This window comes from Cimex lectularius, unplaced genomic scaffold, assembly GCF_000648675.2.
Source record: "Cimex lectularius strain Harlan isolate CLEC.00 unplaced genomic scaffold, Clec_2.1 scaffold289, whole genome shotgun sequence".
In the NCBI taxonomy this organism is placed as follows: Eukaryota; Metazoa; Arthropoda; class Insecta; order Hemiptera; family Cimicidae; genus Cimex; species Cimex lectularius.
The window spans coordinates 389,553-410,855 of record NW_019392889.1 but is presented as its reverse complement, the minus strand read 5'-3'; the positions used below and the strand labels follow the sequence as shown (position 1 = coordinate 410,855).

The following is a 21,303-nucleotide window of genomic DNA, read 5'->3' as shown; positions in this document are numbered from 1 at the left end:
TCTCGAAGTGCATAATATCTTCGAAGTTCCTACGGTCTTAAAGCATGAACTATTTTCCTAAGTTATCTTCTGACATCACTATACTTTTTTATAATTTCTCAATAACTCCAAAAGTCTGCCATATCAAATTCTTTTGATTTAGCTTTCTTTCAATGCAGGAGGGCAAAATCATGGCCAGATATTCAGGAGTGATCTCATGTAGTGGCTTAGCAGTTCCAATTTTGGAGAATAATCCAATGGTATTATAAGAATCCTGCCTCACAATTTCTATTAATTAAGAATACTTAGAGATACACTGAAATGTGACTTAAGTCTAATTTTGAAAGATTGTTCCCTTTGTTCACACCTCGCCTTGTTCACTCTTTATTCCTTTAAAACACCAGAAGACAAAAAAATCTTTCGTGCATTTTCCTTTTAGCTTATAATAGTAAATTATATAAAAATCCAGGGATAAGAAGTTGAATATAACATTAGCCTACGGAATATATGGACAAAATAACTAAAGAAGAAGAGATAGTTGAGTAAGAATTTTGGAATGGTTCAAAGCCAAAGGACTTTTCTAAAATTTTAATAAAAAGTAATCAATAACAGAATTCATCTTTACATAATCTGAAGAATAAAAATTAGCGATATCCAGGATTAGGCTGCAAGAAGGCTAAATTTTAGTTGGAAATATTTTAAAATGAAAACTTTTTTGGCGCTAATCACAACGAAGATTACTCGCAAAAACATATGTTTCATCCCATATTACTTCAAACTTACAAACATTACGTTTGGTTGCACACACAAACTTTTATCAAGCACATCTAAATTTTCAGTAATAATACAGGATAAATCACACGACTTGTTAACAACTCACAGGTAAGACGTTTTGCCTACTTTGTTTTTAACTTACGTGTGGAACCGGCGCAGCAGCGTTTATGTAATCAATTCAAAGACAAGTGTTCAAACCAAGTGTATAATGCTTTGTCGGAATGAACTGAAAATAAACGTAATGCGCAATTTACAAGTTTAAATAGCCAGTAAGGCAGTAGCGCTTTACAAAAGTTTAGGCAATTCGTCAAGTGTGCCTGTAACTCCTTGCAGTGACGTCTCAATCTAATCAGACTGCGTCAGGTGTGATAGTAGCTCCTTGCAGTGAAGTCACCCCCATCAGATCCCGTCAAGTGCGGCAGTAACTCCTTGCAGTGACGTCACAATCCAATCAGACTGCGTCAGGTGTGATAGTAGCTCCTTGCAGTGAAGTCACCCCCATCAGATCCCGTCAAGTGCGGCAGTAACTTCTTGCAGTGACGTCACAATCTAATCAGACTGCGTCAGGTGTGATAGTAGCTCCTTGCAGTGAAGTCACAACCCCATCAGATCCCGTCAAGTGCGCCACTAGCGCCTTGAAGTGACGTCACAAGGCGAAAAATCAATGACAATACCCTTATCAAACCCCATGGAGTTATGCCTCATCAGATCCGTCAAGTGTGCCAGTATCACCTATCGCAGGACCATCCTTTTCTAACTACTCGCTCCTCACGACGTTTTAACAGAGTCTTGATTTGACAAAAATCTTACAGATCCCAACACTTAAGTTGCCGAATGCAATAGAACGCCTGGCGGAACAAACCACCGAGGATTAGGCATACCAAAATGATAAGTAACTTCAGGTTCGTCGACCCCAGACAATATGGAGGGCAAATCTCACCATTGACTTATTAAATATTGACAAATTAAAACTATAGAGTCAACAGTGGTGGTTCGGAGGGGTCTGTAAAACTCCGAATTCATGTTGGGATTTTGTTAATTTTCAAAAAATAACCTGTTGCGGTCATTTATTGTCGCTTTGGCCGCTCCAAACACAATGAGTTTTTGTTGCGCTTTCATCTGCGTGGTGATGAACTTGACTAGTTTGGTATTTTCCGAACGTTTTGGTCTGCTTAACATTTATGCCTTTTCAGAAGCGTTTCGGCTTGTCTCTACCTTCACTTATTGGTTTTGATCATTATTAAAAACTGAAAATTGCGAGAAGCATTTTTGAAGAAGAATATAGCATCCTATATTTGAGGAAAGGCAGACCAAAACTATCCGCAACTAAACTATTAACCTTGTCTTAGATCTTTAAAACTTCTAGCTTATTTTTCATCGTCCTTTAAAAATTCTTCTCCGTTTTGTCTACAAGACCTGTTTTACAGTTTCGTACTGCATTATTAAGCTAACGAACTAGCAGACTTGTACTTTTCATCGCAATTGATTTGTTGCAGAAAAATTCAAAGGGGATTTTCCGCATGTAGACACACATGAGTTCACATAATTTGTGTCGCACTCTTCAGCACTTGTTCAGTAGATCTTATTAAGAATTTGATCGCTTCTCAAGTGCTGAAGTAACGTGAGAAAAAGACTTCCTGCCTCTTGTTCGAGGACAGCTGCTACAAATAAATCTTAGTCTGATCCAATTTCCACTCTTTTCACCTTGTCAATTTTTTTTATTATCTAACTCCAAACTGCACGAGTTGCATAGAATTCCACCCTTAACTTAATAAAAATCTAATTAAAGCACGTGCCTGGTATTTACGCCTACAGCGTTACAAACCTTTCGTAAATTCTTATTATTGGAGAATATTCGTTTGCACCTATTGGTTGAGAAACGCACAAAAATCGTGATTATGGCATTTATCAGTAATTAAATCATAAAATTAGTTTCTTTGCAAAATACTACGTACTAAGCCGTGACCATAACATTGTGGAATTTTTACACGACTAAATATTTAAATAACAATATAATGAATGTATAATTTCAATAAATTATTCATCGACTTGGTTTTACGTAATATAGTACAAAATTAATAATAAACAAACAAAAAAATGAATTATATTAAGTTGTTGGTTTCTTGAGGATCGTTCAAGAATGAGATAGTTTAGAAAAACACCTTTTTTAATTTTTTGCCGACGTTTCGACCTTTATTAGGATCATCTTCAGCGCATAAAGCGAGGTGCTATTATTGCGGTGTCGTGTTGGTGTTGTTCGAATCCAACAAATTAGTAAACAACCGGTCACTAAAAAAACATACATGAACTGCACTGACAGGCAAAAAATTCTTGTAATATAACTTGATCTGTATATATTTTTATATATTAATCAATGTTTCACGTTTAATAATTGAGTTTTTGTCTAAAAAAGTAATTAAAAAATGTAAATTGCTAAGGAAAATGAAAGATATAAACAAAAATAAAGAAGACGGACAGATAAAATTTGTTAAAATTTTGTTTTACATTTTTGTCATTTTAATATCGCGTATTTTCTCCTCTTGCTTTAATTACATCTCGAAGACACCTCGGCATACTTTCTTCCAGTCTGGAAATGTCTCTATGCTGTAGGTTAGCCCATTCTTCACGAAGAGGCCTTTCAAGATCGTGGAGTGTATCAGGGAGTGATGGACGTTCGTCTTTTGAGGTTATCTCATAAATGTTCGATGGGGTTCAAGTCTGGAGCACGGGCTGGCCAGGCTAAGACCCTGATATTATGCTGTTGAACATACGTTTGTACTATGCGAGCGATGTGTGGACAAGCATTATCGTGCATTAGAATAGGGTTGTCGCTAATTTCATCGAGGATAGGCAACGCATGATGTTCCAAAATTTCATCCTCAGAGCTAGTCAAAGACCCTCCACAACCAACTCTGAGCGATTCTCCATTAAAATTCCGCACACCATCACTGAGCTGTGATGAAAAGGTCGGCTCTAGGAAAAATTACAGGCTTCGTATATTTCATTTCGCTCTCCACACTCCTTCACGCCCATCTGGAGATCGTAAAGCAAATCTACACTCATCTGTAAAAAGTACAGCAGACCAATCGTCCAAAGACCAATGGCTGTGTTCTCGAGCAACTGGGAGCCGTGGTCAATTTTGGTCCTCTTACGGGGCAAAAAGCCATCAGTCCATACTGTCTCAAAGTCAAAAAACAGTCATCCTGTGGTTCTGGGCGTCCAGAACAGTTCCTTCTTTGGTAGGACCCAGTTTCTCGAAAACGTCTAACGGCGTCTCACAGTGATTCGTAGGGAACTCCGATGGCAATAGCCGGATACCTGATGGAACGTCCATAAGAGCACGCGCAACATCCTCAGCATTAAGTGGTCTTTTTAAGTTTAAAAATTGAAATTGAGAAAACAAATATGAAATCTAAACAGTTTCTTGCTTCAGAATTCAAATGAGACTGAATAAACAATTTAAATTCCGTAAAAAGTAAACACTGAAAAAACCTTTATCCTTGTTGTGGATTAAGAATTAAGTGGGTTCTCTAATTGATATTCCCAATTTAAAACATAACATAAACAAATATTTATTGATAAAAACAATGGGACAAATTAAGAGCAAAATTTTCTTTTATCGAGAAAATGACAAAAAAATCAATTGGGTGAAATTTTGGTGCGTCAGTGTATATTTTTAATTTTTTTCTTAATAAAAGGACAACCAAATATACAATTTATTGCTCATTAAATCCCTTAAATTTTTCCTTTTTTTTGCACCATTTCTACCTTTCCTCCTATGGATTCGCTGTTGTTGTCTTCTTCTTTATTTTAATGTTAAATAAAGATTTTTTAATCTTTAATAAGGAATTAAAATTATATTGGGACTGTGGTATTACAGAATCACTTGTTGTAAGTGGAATATTTGTTTAAACCTGAATTAATTAATAACCAGAGTTAAAAATATATCAAATTATATAAAAATTCACATTACGTTCATCAGCCCAACTGAATTCAAAAAATTAAAATATACAAGCTTTAAGTATAAGAAGCTGGTATAACAAATTATATCAGCTATAAACAACAGAAGCTACCTTACAAATGTTTTACATTATCATCAAACGATTGATGATATACAAATAACTTAAATCGTCTTTTGTTTCGCAGAATAAAAAATGGCTCGAAGGGTATCAGAATTTTCGGAAGACGCCGCCCCATGGTTTTTAGAAGGTGATGCTGCAGAGCTGGAAAACGAGGAAGAAGGCTTGGAAGAGGAAGAGCCGGCGAAGTTCAACCTGTTTGAACCGCCACCTCTTTTGCCCATACCGATAGGAAAAATCGTCGTGGACGGATTCGGACTGTGGAAGGTACTTAGCTTTAAAATGTAATAATCCGTACAAAAAATTCCTTTATTTTGAAATAAAATCTCTAAGCTCAATCTAGTTGCCCAATCCTTATCCAATAGAAACCACCCTTAAAGAATGAAAAGGAAGTGGCCTCACGACAAACTAAACTAGGATTCGTCCGCGCGTATACTCACGACTCATTATATTTAAAAATCCAGTTCATAACATAATGTACAGATTTACAGAGGTTACAAATTGTAATAAATATAATAAATAAAAAAAGTTTAAAAGCATCGTCTGTTACTTTACTCGAACTGTACTCAAATTTGCACTTATCCGTTCATCTAATCATAAAAAAATTACTTAAGAGTCAATAGGATTTATATACTGATAAATAAGCATAAACAAAATATCATGGTCATATGTGGATGCAAGTTTTCGCCTCCTGGCCATCCTTTCTTTGACATATCATGAACGTTAAACTATCCCGTTACGTAAGGCTATCTCCGTTTATTGATTTTAATCAATTTTTGGGCGCAAGAAATTCTTAGAAAAAAATCTAAGCTGTAATGATATTAATCAAATCGCATATGCTATTAGAGAAAAGGAAGTTTAATTAATTGCCTATCGTCTCTGGCGTCTCTCAAGGTACGGTTTTAGGTCCTATGTTTTTTTCTTTTGTAAATGATCTTTTAAAATTGAAAATATCCGGTAAGGTTTTTAGTTGTGCTTATGATACGTGCTTGATTTTTTCTGGAAGGATAATCGATAATTTGATTAAATCTATTAAAGATGATCTTAGACTTGTTAAAACATGGTTATCTTCAGTTTATTTTTAAACAATGAGAGATCCAATGTCTTACATTTTGCGTTAAGAAAAAGATTAGTCTCAGAGAGCTTTAAATTTTGTTTCCATAAGTGTATTAATTCATTTATCTGTAATTTCCCTCATAGCAATTACAAATAATACTAAAACCTAAGGAGTTATATTAGACTCTAAATTTTAAGTTACATATTGATTCTTTGGGTACGCGACTGAGGAAAATCTTTTATAAATTCAGTATATTAAGAAGTAAGAAAGATCCTACTTTTAAAATTGTTAAAATCAGTTTATTATGCCTTAGTTCAGTCTATAATTTGCTATGGCATTTTTTCATGGAGTGGAACCAGTAATTGTTATTTAAATCCATTAACCATAACTCAAAATTTTTTTTGAGAACTATTCTTTCTAAGCCTTTTAGATTTAATACCAATCTCTGCTATATGATAATTTTCAGGTTCTAAAATTTAAACAATTGTTTTTAAAATGTTCTTGTTTTTATGTCTTTCAAAATAACTAATAAAAATAAAGATTAAACAATGGGTATTAAACAAGACAATAAGTAGTAGTGAGTAATATTTTTATATCCAAAGTAAACACTAATTTTTACCTTTTGAATTAATTAAACTTTCATTAAGGTTTTGGCTGAGATAAAAAATTCAGTGTCAAAAGCGGGATTCGAACCCACGACCTTCGGCTAAATACGCCGCTGCTCTACCACTTGAGCAATCGTGACCTCGATCCACTCGGACACCGACTTCCCATCTCAACCTCACCTCTCGAATTCTCCCTCCTTTTTGCCATTTTTCAAAGGTCACGATAGCTCAAGCGGTAGAGCAGCGGTGTATTTAGCGGTCGTGGGTTCGAATCCCGCTTGTGACACTGACTTTTTATCTTAACCAAAACCTTAATGAAAAATTAATTAATCGAAAAGAATTTATGTGGTCAAACGGACCACGAAACCTAATAAAATTAACACTAATTTTTACTTTAGTTTTTCATTAAATGTTGTTTTTATGTCCTTTTCAATCATAAAATTAATTTTAACATATTTACTTCTCATTATTTCAAAAAATTTATTATTGCAAAAAAATTTTAAAATTTGAATATTCTTGTGGCATATTAGGGATTTGCATTTTATTTTTTTCTCTTTCATTAAGCCATCCAGTCTATCTTCAAGTGAATACCAATTTTGGTGGACATTACTTCAGATTGCACCTTGAAAATATACTTTCGAGTCCGTTACTTACTCCCATTTTTTACTCCGACTGGAAAACAAAAAATTTCAACCTTTCTTCTTCCATTTGCAACAGCCTACCTGTACGAATCAGGATTTTCTATCAATACTGCAACAAAAACTAAATACCGAAGCTGTCTAGATACTGACCCCGATATCAGTCTCCAGCTATCAAAAATTCAAACCATCATACGCAAATTGTGCAGGCAAAAACAATCTCACTCTTCCGATTAATTCATTAATCATTAATGTACAAATTATTACTTTTGAAATTAGCTGGAGTTTTTCATACCTATTGATTCATTTAACCAATTTGATTTTTGTGTTCTGAAATTTCTATTTAAATTCACTAGTTTTCGCGGTCCGCTTGACCAATTAATATCTTACAATTAATTAAGGTTTTTAGTTGAGATTAAAAAAAGGAGGGAAAAATGGCAAAGAGGAGGGAAAATTCAAAAAGTGGGGTTGAGATGGGAAGTTAGTGTCCGAGTGGATCGAGGTCACGATAGCTCAAGTGGTAGAGCAGCGGCGTATCTAGCNATTCAATTAAGAAGACACTACCACTATCCATTATTTAAAAAAATTATGTGGACATATTAGTTATACAAATATAATCACATAATCTCTTTAAAAAAAAATAATAACAAGTTTTCAAGTTTCATGATAGATTATAAAATATGTGATTTATCTAAATCCAAAATCAATGTACCATTATTTTTGTAATTGAGTCATTCTTAAACAGAAAAAAGCTCAAATTAAGTCAGGGCAAGTTAAGTCATAAACTTCAACATTTCATATTAGCACTATATTTTTTTTGTTTGCGTATTTCTACCACTATCCATTAGTATTTAAAGAAAATTTGTGATAATTAATCAATTATGTGGACATATTAGTTATACAAATATAATCACATAATCTCTTTAAAAAAAAATAATAACAAGTTTTCAAGTTTCATGATAGATTATAAAATATATGATTTATTTAAATCAAAAATTAAAAGGATATCGCTATTGGATAGTACTGGCCGTAAATTAATCGTACAATTTAAAAAAAAAAACACGGATTGCTATTCCTGTATGTACCACATACTGTTTATTGTTGTGGAGACCTGTGTTTAGTTGATTACAGGCTGCACAATTATCGTCGCGAAACGATACATTACAGGACCTTAAAAAAAGCCAAATTGACAATAGCTGACTTTTTTCATAATTATACGCTTCTGCCTATGCGTTCCCTTGCGCAAATAATAATCATGATCAACTTATAATCAAACAAATAAATCCTTAAAGCACTCTTGTGGGCTATTCTTGACATCCACGGTCAAGTAATTTAATTTTCTACATTATTTATTTACACTTCGAAACGTTATTATTTATTAGTATGGATTATCTCCTGAATCGGATGATGGATGTTATTTATTTATTTAAGAGATAATTAATTTTTTCGAATCAAGATTAGTTTCCAAAAAAGGAAGCAAATGTCTTCCTGGCTCTCAGCAGACAAAGGTTAATTTTGGAGGCCTTAAAGAAGACTTCTCATGTTTCATTCAATTACACTGTATGGTTGTGAATTATGACCTGGATATACATTGGTGTTAATAAATGGTTCAATCTGAATAGATAGGGAAAAAAGAGGCTGCCACAAGGCCATCTGCACTTCTACCCGAATAGATCTTTTGTGCTCCTTTGTTTTTTACAACTCACTGGCTAGCTTCAGGCTATTAACCAGTTTTTACATCTTTGCCAGCGGTTCCTTGGTGTAGGATCTTGCTTGTGGTTTTTCTTGTCCTAGTTGCAAGAACCTGCACCTGCATAGACCTTCATAGAAATATAAAATGTGTTCTTCGTCTCCGCTTCTTCGATTCCCTGAGGGCTCAGTTTAAGCACTATTATTTTTTTACCCCAATGCCATTTATCCTTTGCCATGGATCGCGTAACAACTTGGATTAGGGTGGCCATATCCCCTTTTAGCATGCCTCGATGCGCTGGCCCTTGATGAGTCATCTGACGATCTCTACCATCATTCTGTGCATTAGCAGTTCGTCTTTCTCTTCGGAAAGGAGATAACGAAAGAAATAAACGTCGTGACCACAAGAAGAACCATAGGCAAATCTTGGGGATTAAAACCGGAAATGGCATATTGGCTATACACGGCAGTAATAAGACCCAAAATAATCTATGGATCATTAATCTGGTGGACCAAAGCTCAACAAAAAGCAGCTACTCAAACATTAGGAAGCATACAAAGACAACAAACCTTTGTATCACAGGGGCAATGAGAACAACCCCTACAAGTGCACTAGAAACTGCTAAACCTACCTCAACTGGAAATATTTATACAAAGAGAGGGTAGGAAAAGATCATTTAGACTCCAAAAACAATTAAATTAGATAGGAACTAAACAATTCTGGCATAGAACTATAATTAAAAATCACACACCCATTCTTAGAAATGGGGACTGACTATATGATCCCGGAAACATTCTTCACAACATCCTATAAAGTCTCAACGGACTATAAAGGACAGGAAGAACACAGGAGAGCATCAGATACAATTATATGCAGTTGGCTCGAAAACAAACGAAGGAAACAAATCAGACATTTACTATACAAGCCCAAAACATGAGCAATCAAACTCATTAGGGAAGTGCACTTCGGTCTTTCAAGCAGAAATACGTGCCATCAATGCTTGTGCCCTGGAAAATCTTAAAAGAGATTACACTGGCAAAAAAATCCTCATAAGATCTGACAGCAAAGCAGCCATTAAAGAACTAGCATTAAAAAAATTACATCAAAATCAGTCAGTGAATACACTCAAAATCTCCATAACCCGGGGAAACACAACAACCCGATGATATCTTGGGTGCCAGGGCACAGGGGAATTTTGGGTTACGAGAGAGCCGACAGACTGGCCAGATGAGGATCCGCAAGACCATACGTGGTCCCCGAACCTATATTTGGGATAACAAAAATAAATATGGAATCCTCCTATAGAATGCAAACAAAACAAAAGGAGAAGTGGATAAACTCTAGCGGCGCTAGATATAATAAACTTATGATAAAACAACCCTCACCCAGACTGGCAAAATCACTGCTGCAACTGGAGAGGACTAAACTCAGAGGAGTGGTAGGACTACTAATCGGTTACTGGCATCTGAGAAAACACCTACAAAACATGGGCATATACAACTATGATCCCATCTGCAGATTACGTAAAGAGGAGGAAGAAACAGCCACTCATATCATCTTCGAATGCGAAGCAACTGCTCAATGGAGATTCAACCTAACATACGAAAAAACTTAGGGAATGAGATTGTAGCAGCGACAGTCAATGACATGATACGTCTAAAGAGAAGGATAGAGTCTATTGCACTGAACTATGGAACTAGAAAGGTACAATAAGCCAGAAGGCTGTATTTCCTGGGGAGTACAAACTCCGCTTCCTAGTATCCTTTTTTTAACCATACCATACCACACCATGCTACAAACCGCTCTTGATGAAGAATGGGATTCTGTTTAGGCGTTATTTAGAGCAAAACTAGGTAATCAATTGTTAGTTAATTACCACCATGTATCATCCAATGTTCCATTATAGACTAGTGTCATACTTGGCCCATATGGCACAGGGACTGATCACCACTGATGAAGGCCACCTTTCCTACCATTATAGTAGACCATTGTGCGAAGGAGTCATTAGGTAGTGCATTTTTCAAAGTTTGGAAATAGGTCCACCACAATAGGTCTTTTAGGTCGTCAGACTGTTGTCACTAGTGTCCCCGAAGAAGGGAAAAACAGGAGAAGCTTCCATGCTCCATTGATATGAAAATTTCATTCCTACTCGCTCTCTACATGGATCCGAAGAAATACACTGTCAATTAAGTTGGATCCATAGAGAAACCTTTATCTACATGCCGGACAAAAACGGTTTGTCAACCTTGCATGGCGTGTTCTTAGTCGGGATGTTCCCTCTTCTATGTTCCAGATCCTCCAAGGGCCATTTATCGACTGTGCTCTCGATACGTAAGTGCTTCTTTGGACACCGCTGCCATTTCCTTTCCACCTTATTTCTATATACATTATGATTTTGTATAATGTACAAATGCAATATACGTAATGTGATATCAAAAAAGAGTAATATTTATATAACGTTCAATCTTTTGGAATTACTAAAAACATTAGCCTTGAGATTTTAAAGATTTTTTTAATATATATAAACGTGCTTGCAAAAGGGTAACATCGACCCACCTTTTCAGAAAGAACGGAGGCAATTCGATATCGAATCCACGATCATATCAAATAAAAATTTTAAAAACAAACCCTTAGTCTTGATTCCGGCACGTTCAGTCTCATTTTAATGATCTTTCTCTTTTAGAGGCTCGCAGACGACCAGATTACGACGGACAAACCCCAGGCCATTTGCCAGGACATAATAAGAAGATACACATTAATAAACGATAACAGAGTGACGGTTCAGGTAATCAACTACGGGGCGACAATAACGCACATTTCCTATCCGGATAAAAATGGCAAGATCGAGGACATCGTGCTGGGCTTTGACACGTTCGAAGGTAATTCAACAATCACCTGGTAGACAAATAGAAAAGAATAGCTGTTCTTTGTCGATTTGTTCTGTATGCGACGCGTACAACTTCGTTTAGCATAAAATCATAATGGTCTTATGAATATATATAAGTTTTGATTACTGAAGTTTATAAATTCGAAGTACTCAAAGCGTTGACTGTAGTTGGCCGAGAGAAATCGAAGTTAAACTTTGCTTCATCGTCTTGGGACATTATCAAATCATCTGGAAAAAACTGTTGTTTGTGGGGAATATACAGGGTGTTCGGCTACTCGTGTTACAAACTTTTCCAGAAGATTCTACATTCAAAATGGAACAAAAAAGTCCTAATTAACTATGGTCCGAATCTCAGCAGTTTCGGAGTTGTTCCACTTTTTCTAATTTTTTAAAATTTCACAACCTTGCTTCAAATAAACAATGATAACTCTAAAACTAAAGGGTTTTGGCCAAATCCGTAAATATCTTTGAAAACTACGTTAAATTTCCAATAAGATGTGATCAATACTAAAGTTGTAAACATTCGTGAAATAAGCGTTTTAGTAGCCAGAACATTGCTATTTTTTTTTTTTTCAAAATTGAAAAACTTACTATGGTAATTTTAATCTACTAACGTAGAAACGTTTCCAAACGTAGAATCCAGCAAATTTCAGCAAACCATTCAATAATCTTTTTAGCGGTGCAATTGCTTTCTTTAATTACTTTTTCAAAGATAAAGAAATTGATGAAGGAAAGGAAAAAACCGTGGATGAAGGATTGGTAAGGGAGAACTATTAATAATAATAAAAAATAAAAAACTTAAAGAAATTTTGAATGAATTTATTAAACTTTTTAAATTAGTTAGAAATTTATTAATAGTTTGAGTTAGTTTTATAGCCCTAAAAGGGCTTTTGAATGAGGTTTAGAGTCAAAATTTTACCGCTTAATTTATGTTTAGTGGTCTAATTGACCAAATTATTTATTTCAATTAATTATTCTTTTTATGTAAGGTCTTGGTCGACATGAAAAAAGCTGGTGTCACGAGCGGGATTCGAACCCTCGACCTTCGGCTCAATACGCCCCTTGCAATAAACCCCTTGAACTCGCACACCAAATGTTTCCTCTTTTTGCCATTTTCCCATTAAGATTAATGTTTGGTCAAGAGCAATTTTGCCAAATTGGTGCGTTTCTTTCTTTCATTTTATTTACTTTGCGTTGTGTTTTCTTTTCTTTGGGAACAATGACCCGTTAGAAAGTCTCATTTTGCACAAGAACCGAGTTTTTCTTACTTACTACTTCAAGGTCTAATTTTCTTTTTTTACGTGGTACTTTTTCTTTTCAAGTTCAGATTTCTACCTGTATTTTGCGAAGTGATGACCCAGTAATTTCATATGTAGCAATTGACCTGGTCTGCCTATGCTTGCTGGGTTGGTATGTCAGATTCGAAACGCCGAAACGCTCTGACAGACAACTGAAGATGGCGGGTAGCCGAAACGCGCCTGACTGACCAACCCAGCGAGGATAGGCAAACCAAAATTGTACAAAAAAATTTATGTTATAATATTTTAAATGTAAATACAAAACTGATGGACTGTCAGGTGTGACATGCTGTATAAATCCGCCGTTAGTTTAACCTGAGAGGTCATGATGTCAGTATTTAGTCTCGACTTCGTATTTTCAATGATCAACGACTTTTGACACTTGGAATGGCAACCTTGAGTTGCGTATTCAATGTGGGATCAAACGTATTGTTGAAAATATGTTTCGTGCGAATGACCTTTCTTATAATTTTCCCACTTATGTTGAAAGGTATAATTGTTCATCCATATCCTCCTACTATTTTCGTTTTCGAACTTTATTTCTATTAAACTATCTATTCCAGTGCTATTTGCTACAAAAACGTTTTGTCAAGCGTAAGACAATTTTTCCTAAGCAAATAACCAAAGATCGCAAAATATAAAGGTACTACATAGTGTAAAGGTCAAGTTCAAAACGTTTTTAATTTACTTATGACGTCTATTGACCTCGATTAACAATAAATTAGGCAACAAGCAGGTAAAAGTTGTATTACTCAAATCATTATAAATATTCCCAAGATTTTCCGGTCATCTATTCGGCAATTTGGCATAAATTATGGGGGGCTTTGCAGTTTCAGGGTTTCCGATAATTTTGGTTTGCCTATTCGCGGTTCTGGTTTGTCAGACTTCTCGCAATCTTCAATGGTCGCCACTGAAGCCGAAACCACAAGGATAGGCAAACCAATATGAACAGTCTCTAGATTTTCCTCCTGAGAGTCTGCGTGATGATGAACCTTAGACGTTTATGATTATTTTGTTTTATCTATTGGGTTTGTCAGATGCGTTTCAGCTTCTCGCAATCTTCAGTGTAGCCAATGAAGATGAATATGTGAAGATTTGCAAACCGATATGAATAGTCTATAGATTTTTCTCTTAATGGACTGCGTGATGATGAACCGTCGCCGTTTATGATTATTTTGTTTTGTCTATCGTCGCTGTTTGGATTTGTCAGATGCGTTTCAGCTTCTCGCAATCTTCAGTGTAGCCAATGAAGATGAATAAGTGAGGATGTGCTAACCAATATGAATAGTCTATAAATTTTTCTCCTGATGGTCTGCATGATGATAAACCTTGGTCGTTTATGATTATTTGTACTTGGCTATCCTCGCTGTTTTGATTTGTCAGATTGGTTTCAGCTTCTCGCTCTTCAACGTACGCCACTAAAGCCGAAACCACGAAGATAGGCGGCAAACCAATATGAATAATTTACTAGTTTTTGTGGTCCGCTTGACCAATTAATATCTTTCAATTGATTAAGGTTTTTAGTTGAGATAAAAAAGTCAAAGTCACCCAGGATTCGAACCCACGACCTTCGGGTAGATACGCCGCTACTCTAACACCTGAGCTATCGTGACTTCGATCCACTCGGACACTAACTTCCCCTCTCAATATGAATAATCTATAGATTTTGTTCTTGAGGTTTTTCGTGATGATGAACCTTGTCGTTTATGATTATTTTAATTTATCATACTCGCTTTCGTGGTTTGTCTGACAAGCCAGTGACACCAAAACCAGGGAGTATAAGCAAACTAAGTTAATCCGAAACGACCAAAGATCCTTAATACTATTAGGAAAAAATCATTCCTTGCGCAACATCGTTCCATTGAAACATTTTTATCCTTTCTGGCAACACTCCAGGCCATGGATTTCATTTATTCTGGACGTTTTCCCTTGTAGACGGCATTGAATGGGTCCAGTTAAATATCCGCATCATCAAACGATTTTTTTTCTGATTGATAGCTTATCACTATTTTTCAAGATTTCGCCATCGAATTGACCAACAGAATTATCAAGCATTACGTCCGAATCGGACATTATTAGCAAACAATTCCTAATAAAAAATCACAGTCCCATGATTATTGAAAAAAGATTATATTTTTGCCCGTTTTCGTAGATAGCATCTAAGAATTTTTCCAGGAGATTTTTATTACACCACCCTCTTATAAGTGTTTCACAACATATTCTTTCCTTAAGTTCGACTAATTAGGTAGCACATCCATGCTAAACATTTTGCCTCATCAATGAAATATGTCTCGCTGACACATGGATGATTTCGTTATAGATACAATTTGTAATATTTGAAAGAATGTAGTCAAATAGTAACGGTGATTGAGAGAAATTTGATCTTTGGAATATTTAATCTCGAAAATCATTAGAACTTACAACTTCGAATTCAGCTTGCTTTCTCAATTAAAAATTACTTTTTCAATTCTAGAATACCTTCAAGATGATAATCCTAAATTCGGCGCGACATTAGGCCGATACTCGAGCATCATCTCCGATTCGAAAGGTAAAATTGGCACTGAAGAGTTTTTCCTCACGATGAATCAAAACGAGGATCACGTCTTGGGTGGAAACGTCGGTTTTGATAAGGTAAACGCGTCAAACCTAATTTGTATTATTCATAGAATAGCAGCACATCGCCATTCCTCTTTTAATTTATTCTTTTCTCATCTTGATAAGGTCGGCCTTGATAATTAAAGCTAAAATACTATTAAAAAAAGTCTGTATATATAAATATGTATTCACGCTGTATCTAGGGATAAGTCGTGAGAGAGGATGATGAAGTTTGACCATCTAATCTCGATGATTTTGTCTGTCAACCATAAAAATTTTAACAACAAATTGTTGCACGAATAAGCAAACTGTTTAGAAGAATCGCTGTAGCTCTTAGTCTGACAAATTGCCACCCCCATTCCAGTGGAAAATCAATTTGCAGCTTTATAAACTATTTGAAATTCCAAAAACTTTTTATGATTTAGACTTCACGGCTTATTTTCAGCCTTCAGAATTTAACGTTTTTACCAAAAAAATTGTGGCGGATCCAAGGGGCGTGTAAAAGGGTTAAAAAACCCTCCCTTAGGAGCCAAGTGGAGATGTTATATTTTATATGTAATATGTCTTAGTTTATCCTTAATTAAGCGAAGAGGCTTATATTTCAGGATTATATAAACCTTGATCTGTTACCTCTGATAAACCTTTCAAAAATTAAATCAGTTTTCTGTTAACTTGTCACGCTTTGGCTTTTTTGTCTTCCATACTTCGATCACTCGATTTGATGTCAAGAAACAAAATAACTTCTTTCAATTAATTAATCTTTATGTAAGTTATGGTTGAAATAAAAAAGCTCGCGTTACGAGCGGGATTCGAACCCACGGCCTTCGGCTAAATAAAAATGGGAGCTGCTCTACCACTTGAGCTATCGTGACTTCGATCCACTCGGACGACAACTTCCCATCTCAACCTATCTTTCGAATTTTCCCTCCTTTTTGCCATTTTTCAAATGTCGTGTAAACAGGATTCGATTCTCGGCGATAAATGAAATGGCCACGGCTTTAATAAAGATCTACTTCGTTCTACTTATTAAATCCATTATATTTCGTGGTCCAATTGACCAAATAACTTCTTTTCTTAATCTTTATGTAAGGTATTGGTTGAAATAAAAAACGATAGCTCAAGTAGTAGAGCAGCTCCCATTTTTATTTAGCCGAAGGTAGTGGGTTCGAATCCCGACGCGAGCGTTTTTATTTCAACCGATACCTTACATAAAGATTGTTTAATTTTAGGTAGATTTCTTTCAAAAATTTAGTGGTCGCATTTTTGATCGCATACCAATGAAATTTGGCTGGGTGATAAGGAATCCTGTAAGGACGGTTGGGATTGTTTTTCATCCAAATTTACTGGGGGGTCGCAGAGTTATAGGCGATTAAAGTAAAAAATTCAATCAAAATTTTTGCCGTTTTCTCCAGCATAACAGCTCGGTTAGGTTAACTTCACGCTCTCACTCCTCACTATTGAATTTTGGCATTTTTTATTTTAAAATGGATTCTTTCTGTAATCAAAGCCCGGTTTGCTCAAATCCAAGCAGTATTTTAAAAGTTATCATAATTTGAAAAAATCCCATTTTAATCAAGATAACCTAATCTCGTTGAGTTTGTCCTTTGACATAAAATTTTGTCATTTTTTTAACAAATAAAAATTTTGCTCAGCAAAATGTTTTGAAGAACCACTGCAGCTTTCTTTCAGGTCCTGGGGTTTCTTTCCGATAGAAAATCATTCTGCACCTTTTTAGAACTATTCAAATTTCAAAAATCTATTTTTTTATTATTTCAGAATTGACTTGACAGCTCGTTCAGCGTTATTTGTAGTTTTTCAACAGAAAAAGTTAATGCATGGGTCAATAAATTGTTTACAAAAACCATTGTTGTCTGCAGCTTTATGAACTTACAATTTTAAAAGTCTTATTTTTTATTATTTAAAATCTGACTTGACTACTTCAGACCTCGGATTTTGCCGTTTTAATCAAAAATTGTTGACTGGGTCAGCAAAATTTAAAAAAAACGTAACTTTCACCCTGGAAATTTGACCACTTAATCTCGTTGATTTTGTCTTTTAACGCAAAATTTTCTAATTTTTTTAACCAAAGAATTATTGTCAGCAGCTTTTTTGAAGAACCACTGCAGCTTTCAGGCAGGCCCTGCAGTTTCTATCCAATAGAAGAGAATCATTCTGCTTCTTTATGAATTATTCCAATTTCAAAAATCTAACTTTTTTATTATTTTAGAACTGACTTGACAACTCATTATTAGCGTTATTTTGAGTTTTTAACTGAAAAAGTTAATGCATGGGCCGATAAAGGGTTTAGAAGAACCATTGTTGCTTTTATTCAAGCTAGTTGACACCCTGAGGGATTTTTCCTGTAGATAATCCGTCCACAGCTTAATAAACTATTCGATTGCCAACATTTTTATATTTTATTTAAGAACTGACTTGACAGCTCTTCAGAGTTCATTTGGACGTTTTTTAATCAACAAAGTTGATGCATGTTTCAGCAAATGTTTAAAAGAACCATTATAGCTTTTAGTCAGGCTTGTTGACACCCAGGGATTTTTTCCAGTGGATAATCAGTCAAATTTCTTACTTTTTACAATTTAAAAACTGACTTGACAGCTCTTCAGAGTTCATTTGGACGTTTTTTAATCAACAAAGTTGATGCATGATTCAGCAAATATTTAACAGACCCATTATAGCTTTTAGTCAGGCTTGTTGACACCCGGGGATTTTTTTCCAGTGGATAATCAGTCAAATTTCTTACTTTTTACGATTTAAAAACTGACTTGACAGCTCTTCAGAGTTCATTTGGACGTTTTTTAATCAACAAAGTTGATGCATGATTTTGCAAATGTTTAAAAGAACCATTATAGCTTTTAGTCAGGCTAGTTGACCCCCTGGGATATTTTCCAGTGGAAAATCAATCTACAGCTTTATGAATGCCAATTTCCAAAAATCTTACTTTTTATTATTTAAAATCTGACTTGAGAACTACTTCAACCCTCGGATTTTTTAAGTTTTTAATCAAAAGTTGTGGACTGGGTCAGCAAACTGTTGAAAAGAACCATTATAACTTTTAATCAGCCTAGTTGACGACCTTGGGTTTTTTCTGTGGATGATCAGTCTGCAGCTTTATGAACTTACAATTTCCAAAAATTTTAATTCTTATTATTTAAAATCTGACTTGAGAAGTACTTAAGCCCTCGGTTTTTGCTGTTTTTAACCAAAAAATTGTTGACCGGTCAGCCAAATTTTGTAAGAATCATTGTACCTTTTAATCAGCCTGGTTGACAATTTTGGGTTTTAGTGGATAATCACTCATCTCTTCTGGAGCTATTTATAAACCTCCGAATATCTCTGATTGTTTCAGATTGATCTGACTTAGGTTTTATATTTGCACTCCTCTAAACAATAATCATGAACATAACCAATAGACGGCTACAAGCATTTATTATCACATACAAACGATTTCAATTAATTCCAGGTGATCTGGGAATCTGCTGTACACAAGGACACAGTCGTTATGACATACACGAGCAAGGATGGTGAAGAAGGCTACCCGGGAACGGTGATGGTCCAGCAGACTTTCCACCTCACACACGACAACACACTGGCCATCAGCGTGTCCGTAACTTCATCCAAACCATCTCCGATTAGTATCGGAAACAACATCTTCTTTAACCTCGCTGGTCACGTATGTGCTATTTACTTGCCGAAATTCCATTTTAATTTGAATATATAATCTTTTCTAAATTTTACTTTCTAATAAAATTCAAAAAATTAAAAAACATGATCTTAACTATGAAAATTTTTAATATTGCAATAAAAAAATTTTTATGGTGCGTTGATTCTAAACTGGGACCATTTTAATGATCACTGATTAAAACTAAGTAGTTCTACAATGTTTTTCATCATCAGTATTTTTTTGCAGGGAGCAGCGAACGAATTGGCAAACCACTGTCTGATGGTGAATGCCGATAAATGGTTGATAACTGAAGCTGGAAAACTCACCGGTCCGTAAGAACCGTATGATTCTTTTATTTATAATGGGACAGTTTCAAATCTGTAAATTTAGGAGATGTGCAGAACGTCGGTGGCACCTATTATGACCTAAGGGTGCCTAGGCCTTTGGGAAAAGCAATAGCTCGCGCTCCTGGAAGAGGATATGACACGTCCTTCTGCTTGACCAAAGGCATGATTAAACAAGCCGTCACGTTCGCATGCAGGTGAGAGGAACTATGTTGAAAAAAAATTATATTCAAAAATGCACGGCAACATTTTTCTTGATACCTTGTCTTTCTTTCTGACCGTCAAGACATTGCACATTGATTTTTTTTTTTTTTTCAAAAATTGTCCCTTCTCTGATATTAATTTTGCAATTTAAATTATTCCAGTAAAAAATCTCTGTTTTATGACTTAGTTACTTCAATAATCATTTATCAACTCTCAAATAAATCAAGACCAGATGTAATTCAAATTCTTACCATACTTTTGATCCAAACTGTTGATGTCATATGATGCAACAATTCTTCAATGATTTATCACCAAACTCTTTGAACCAAAAATCCTCATCTCTCATTGTCAGTTTGGTTTTTGGTCTGTTCACTCCACTGTAAAACAAAAGTAGTAGATGCCTATGCAAGAAGTTACTTGTATTGAGAATTTCTGAGAAAGCTGGAGTTCCTCAAGGCAGTGTGCTTCCAGCTCAATTTTCCTACCCAGTTATAGCGGTATTATTTAACTACTTTTTAAAATCACAATTTGAAATTTTAAAGGCTGGCTCACCCAGATTCAGGAAGGTTCATGGAGATGCACACAGACCAACCTACATTACATATCTACACTGGGAACAGCCTTCCAAACCCAGATATGCCATTTGGCGGGGGAGAAGCTGGTGGTACAAAAGGTGATCTTTTCACGTTAGCTGAAAGACTTGCTTTTCTCTGTAGAGATAAAAAAGAGGTATGATAAGTTTCCAGTTTTATATATTCTAATATACTAATAGTTAACATTTTTAGGAAGGAGAAGATAATTGGCCTATAAGAATGATGTCAACAATTTCTTGGCCTAGGCCAGCTTCAGACCCGTCAGAGGAGCACATTTTCAAAAGATTTTCCGAGTTGACGCTTACGTCAAAAAAATCTGAAAGTAAAAAATCACTCCATGGTAGCAGTGCTTCCATGATGAACAATGCTGGAACAGCAGGGATGGAACGGGGAGAAGGGGAAAAGGAAGAATATGAAATGGTCGACGCTGAATCCGAAGGCGAAGGTATGCAATTTATTGATCAAACCAGTACGGCAATTATGAATTGAATGTGATTATTTTACAGAAGAAGAAGTGCCAAAATGGGAGCCGCCTAAACCGATTAAAGGCAAAAAAGGTCTGGAATACAGAAACCACGGTGCAATTTCGTTGATCTCACAAGAGTATCCCGATGCCTTTAAATTTGTAAATCTAATTAAATTTAACTAAGTGTATATCTTTGTAAAATTAATTTTTAATGTAACTTTTACAGAAAAGGCATCCGAGACCTATAGTCTTCCCAGGAGTCACATACACAAGAACAACTTATTATAAGTTTGGAGTAATCGTACAAAGAGATCCAATGGATAAGCCTCCAGTGGATGTAAACAATTTAAATTTTAACCCAACAGAATTTTGAAAGTCTCGTCCCATTAAAACTTATAACAATAGTTTTGTTTTT

The 21,303-nt window shown here is 35.3% G+C and overlaps 1 protein-coding gene across 1 annotated transcript; it reads left to right on the top strand.

The window, feature by feature from the left end:
• Positions 1 to 732: 732 nt before the first annotated feature.
• LOC106666545 (aldose 1-epimerase-like) lies at positions 733 to 21,292 on the top strand. The gene is made up of 11 exons (XM_024229088.1): positions 733 to 861; positions 4,900 to 5,099; positions 11,506 to 11,701; positions 15,481 to 15,638; positions 19,081 to 19,290; positions 19,528 to 19,609; positions 19,672 to 19,822; positions 20,372 to 20,558; positions 20,615 to 20,867; positions 20,929 to 21,047; positions 21,115 to 21,292. Exons 2-11 carry the CDS (start codon positions 4,908 to 4,910, stop codon positions 21,259 to 21,261), a joined length of 1,695 nt encoding a protein of 564 aa, XP_024084856.1. The 5' UTR covers positions 733 to 861; positions 4,900 to 4,907; the 3' UTR covers positions 21,262 to 21,292.
• The last annotated feature ends 11 nt before the right edge of the window (positions 21,293 to 21,303 follow it).

Bases quoted from the DNA above. Each gene is read 5' to 3' on its own strand.
- LOC106666545 (XM_024229088.1), top strand. From the start codon at position 4,908: ATGGCTCGAAGGGTATCAGAATTTTCGGAAGACGCCGCCCCATGGTTT. The intron at 5,100-11,505 runs GTACTTAGCTTT...TTTCTCTTTTAG, and splicing joins ACGGATTCGGACTGTGGAAG to AGGCTCGCAGACGACCAGAT. The intron at 21,048-21,114 runs GTAAATCTAATT...TAACTTTTACAG, and splicing joins ATCCCGATGCCTTTAAATTT to AAAAGGCATCCGAGACCTAT.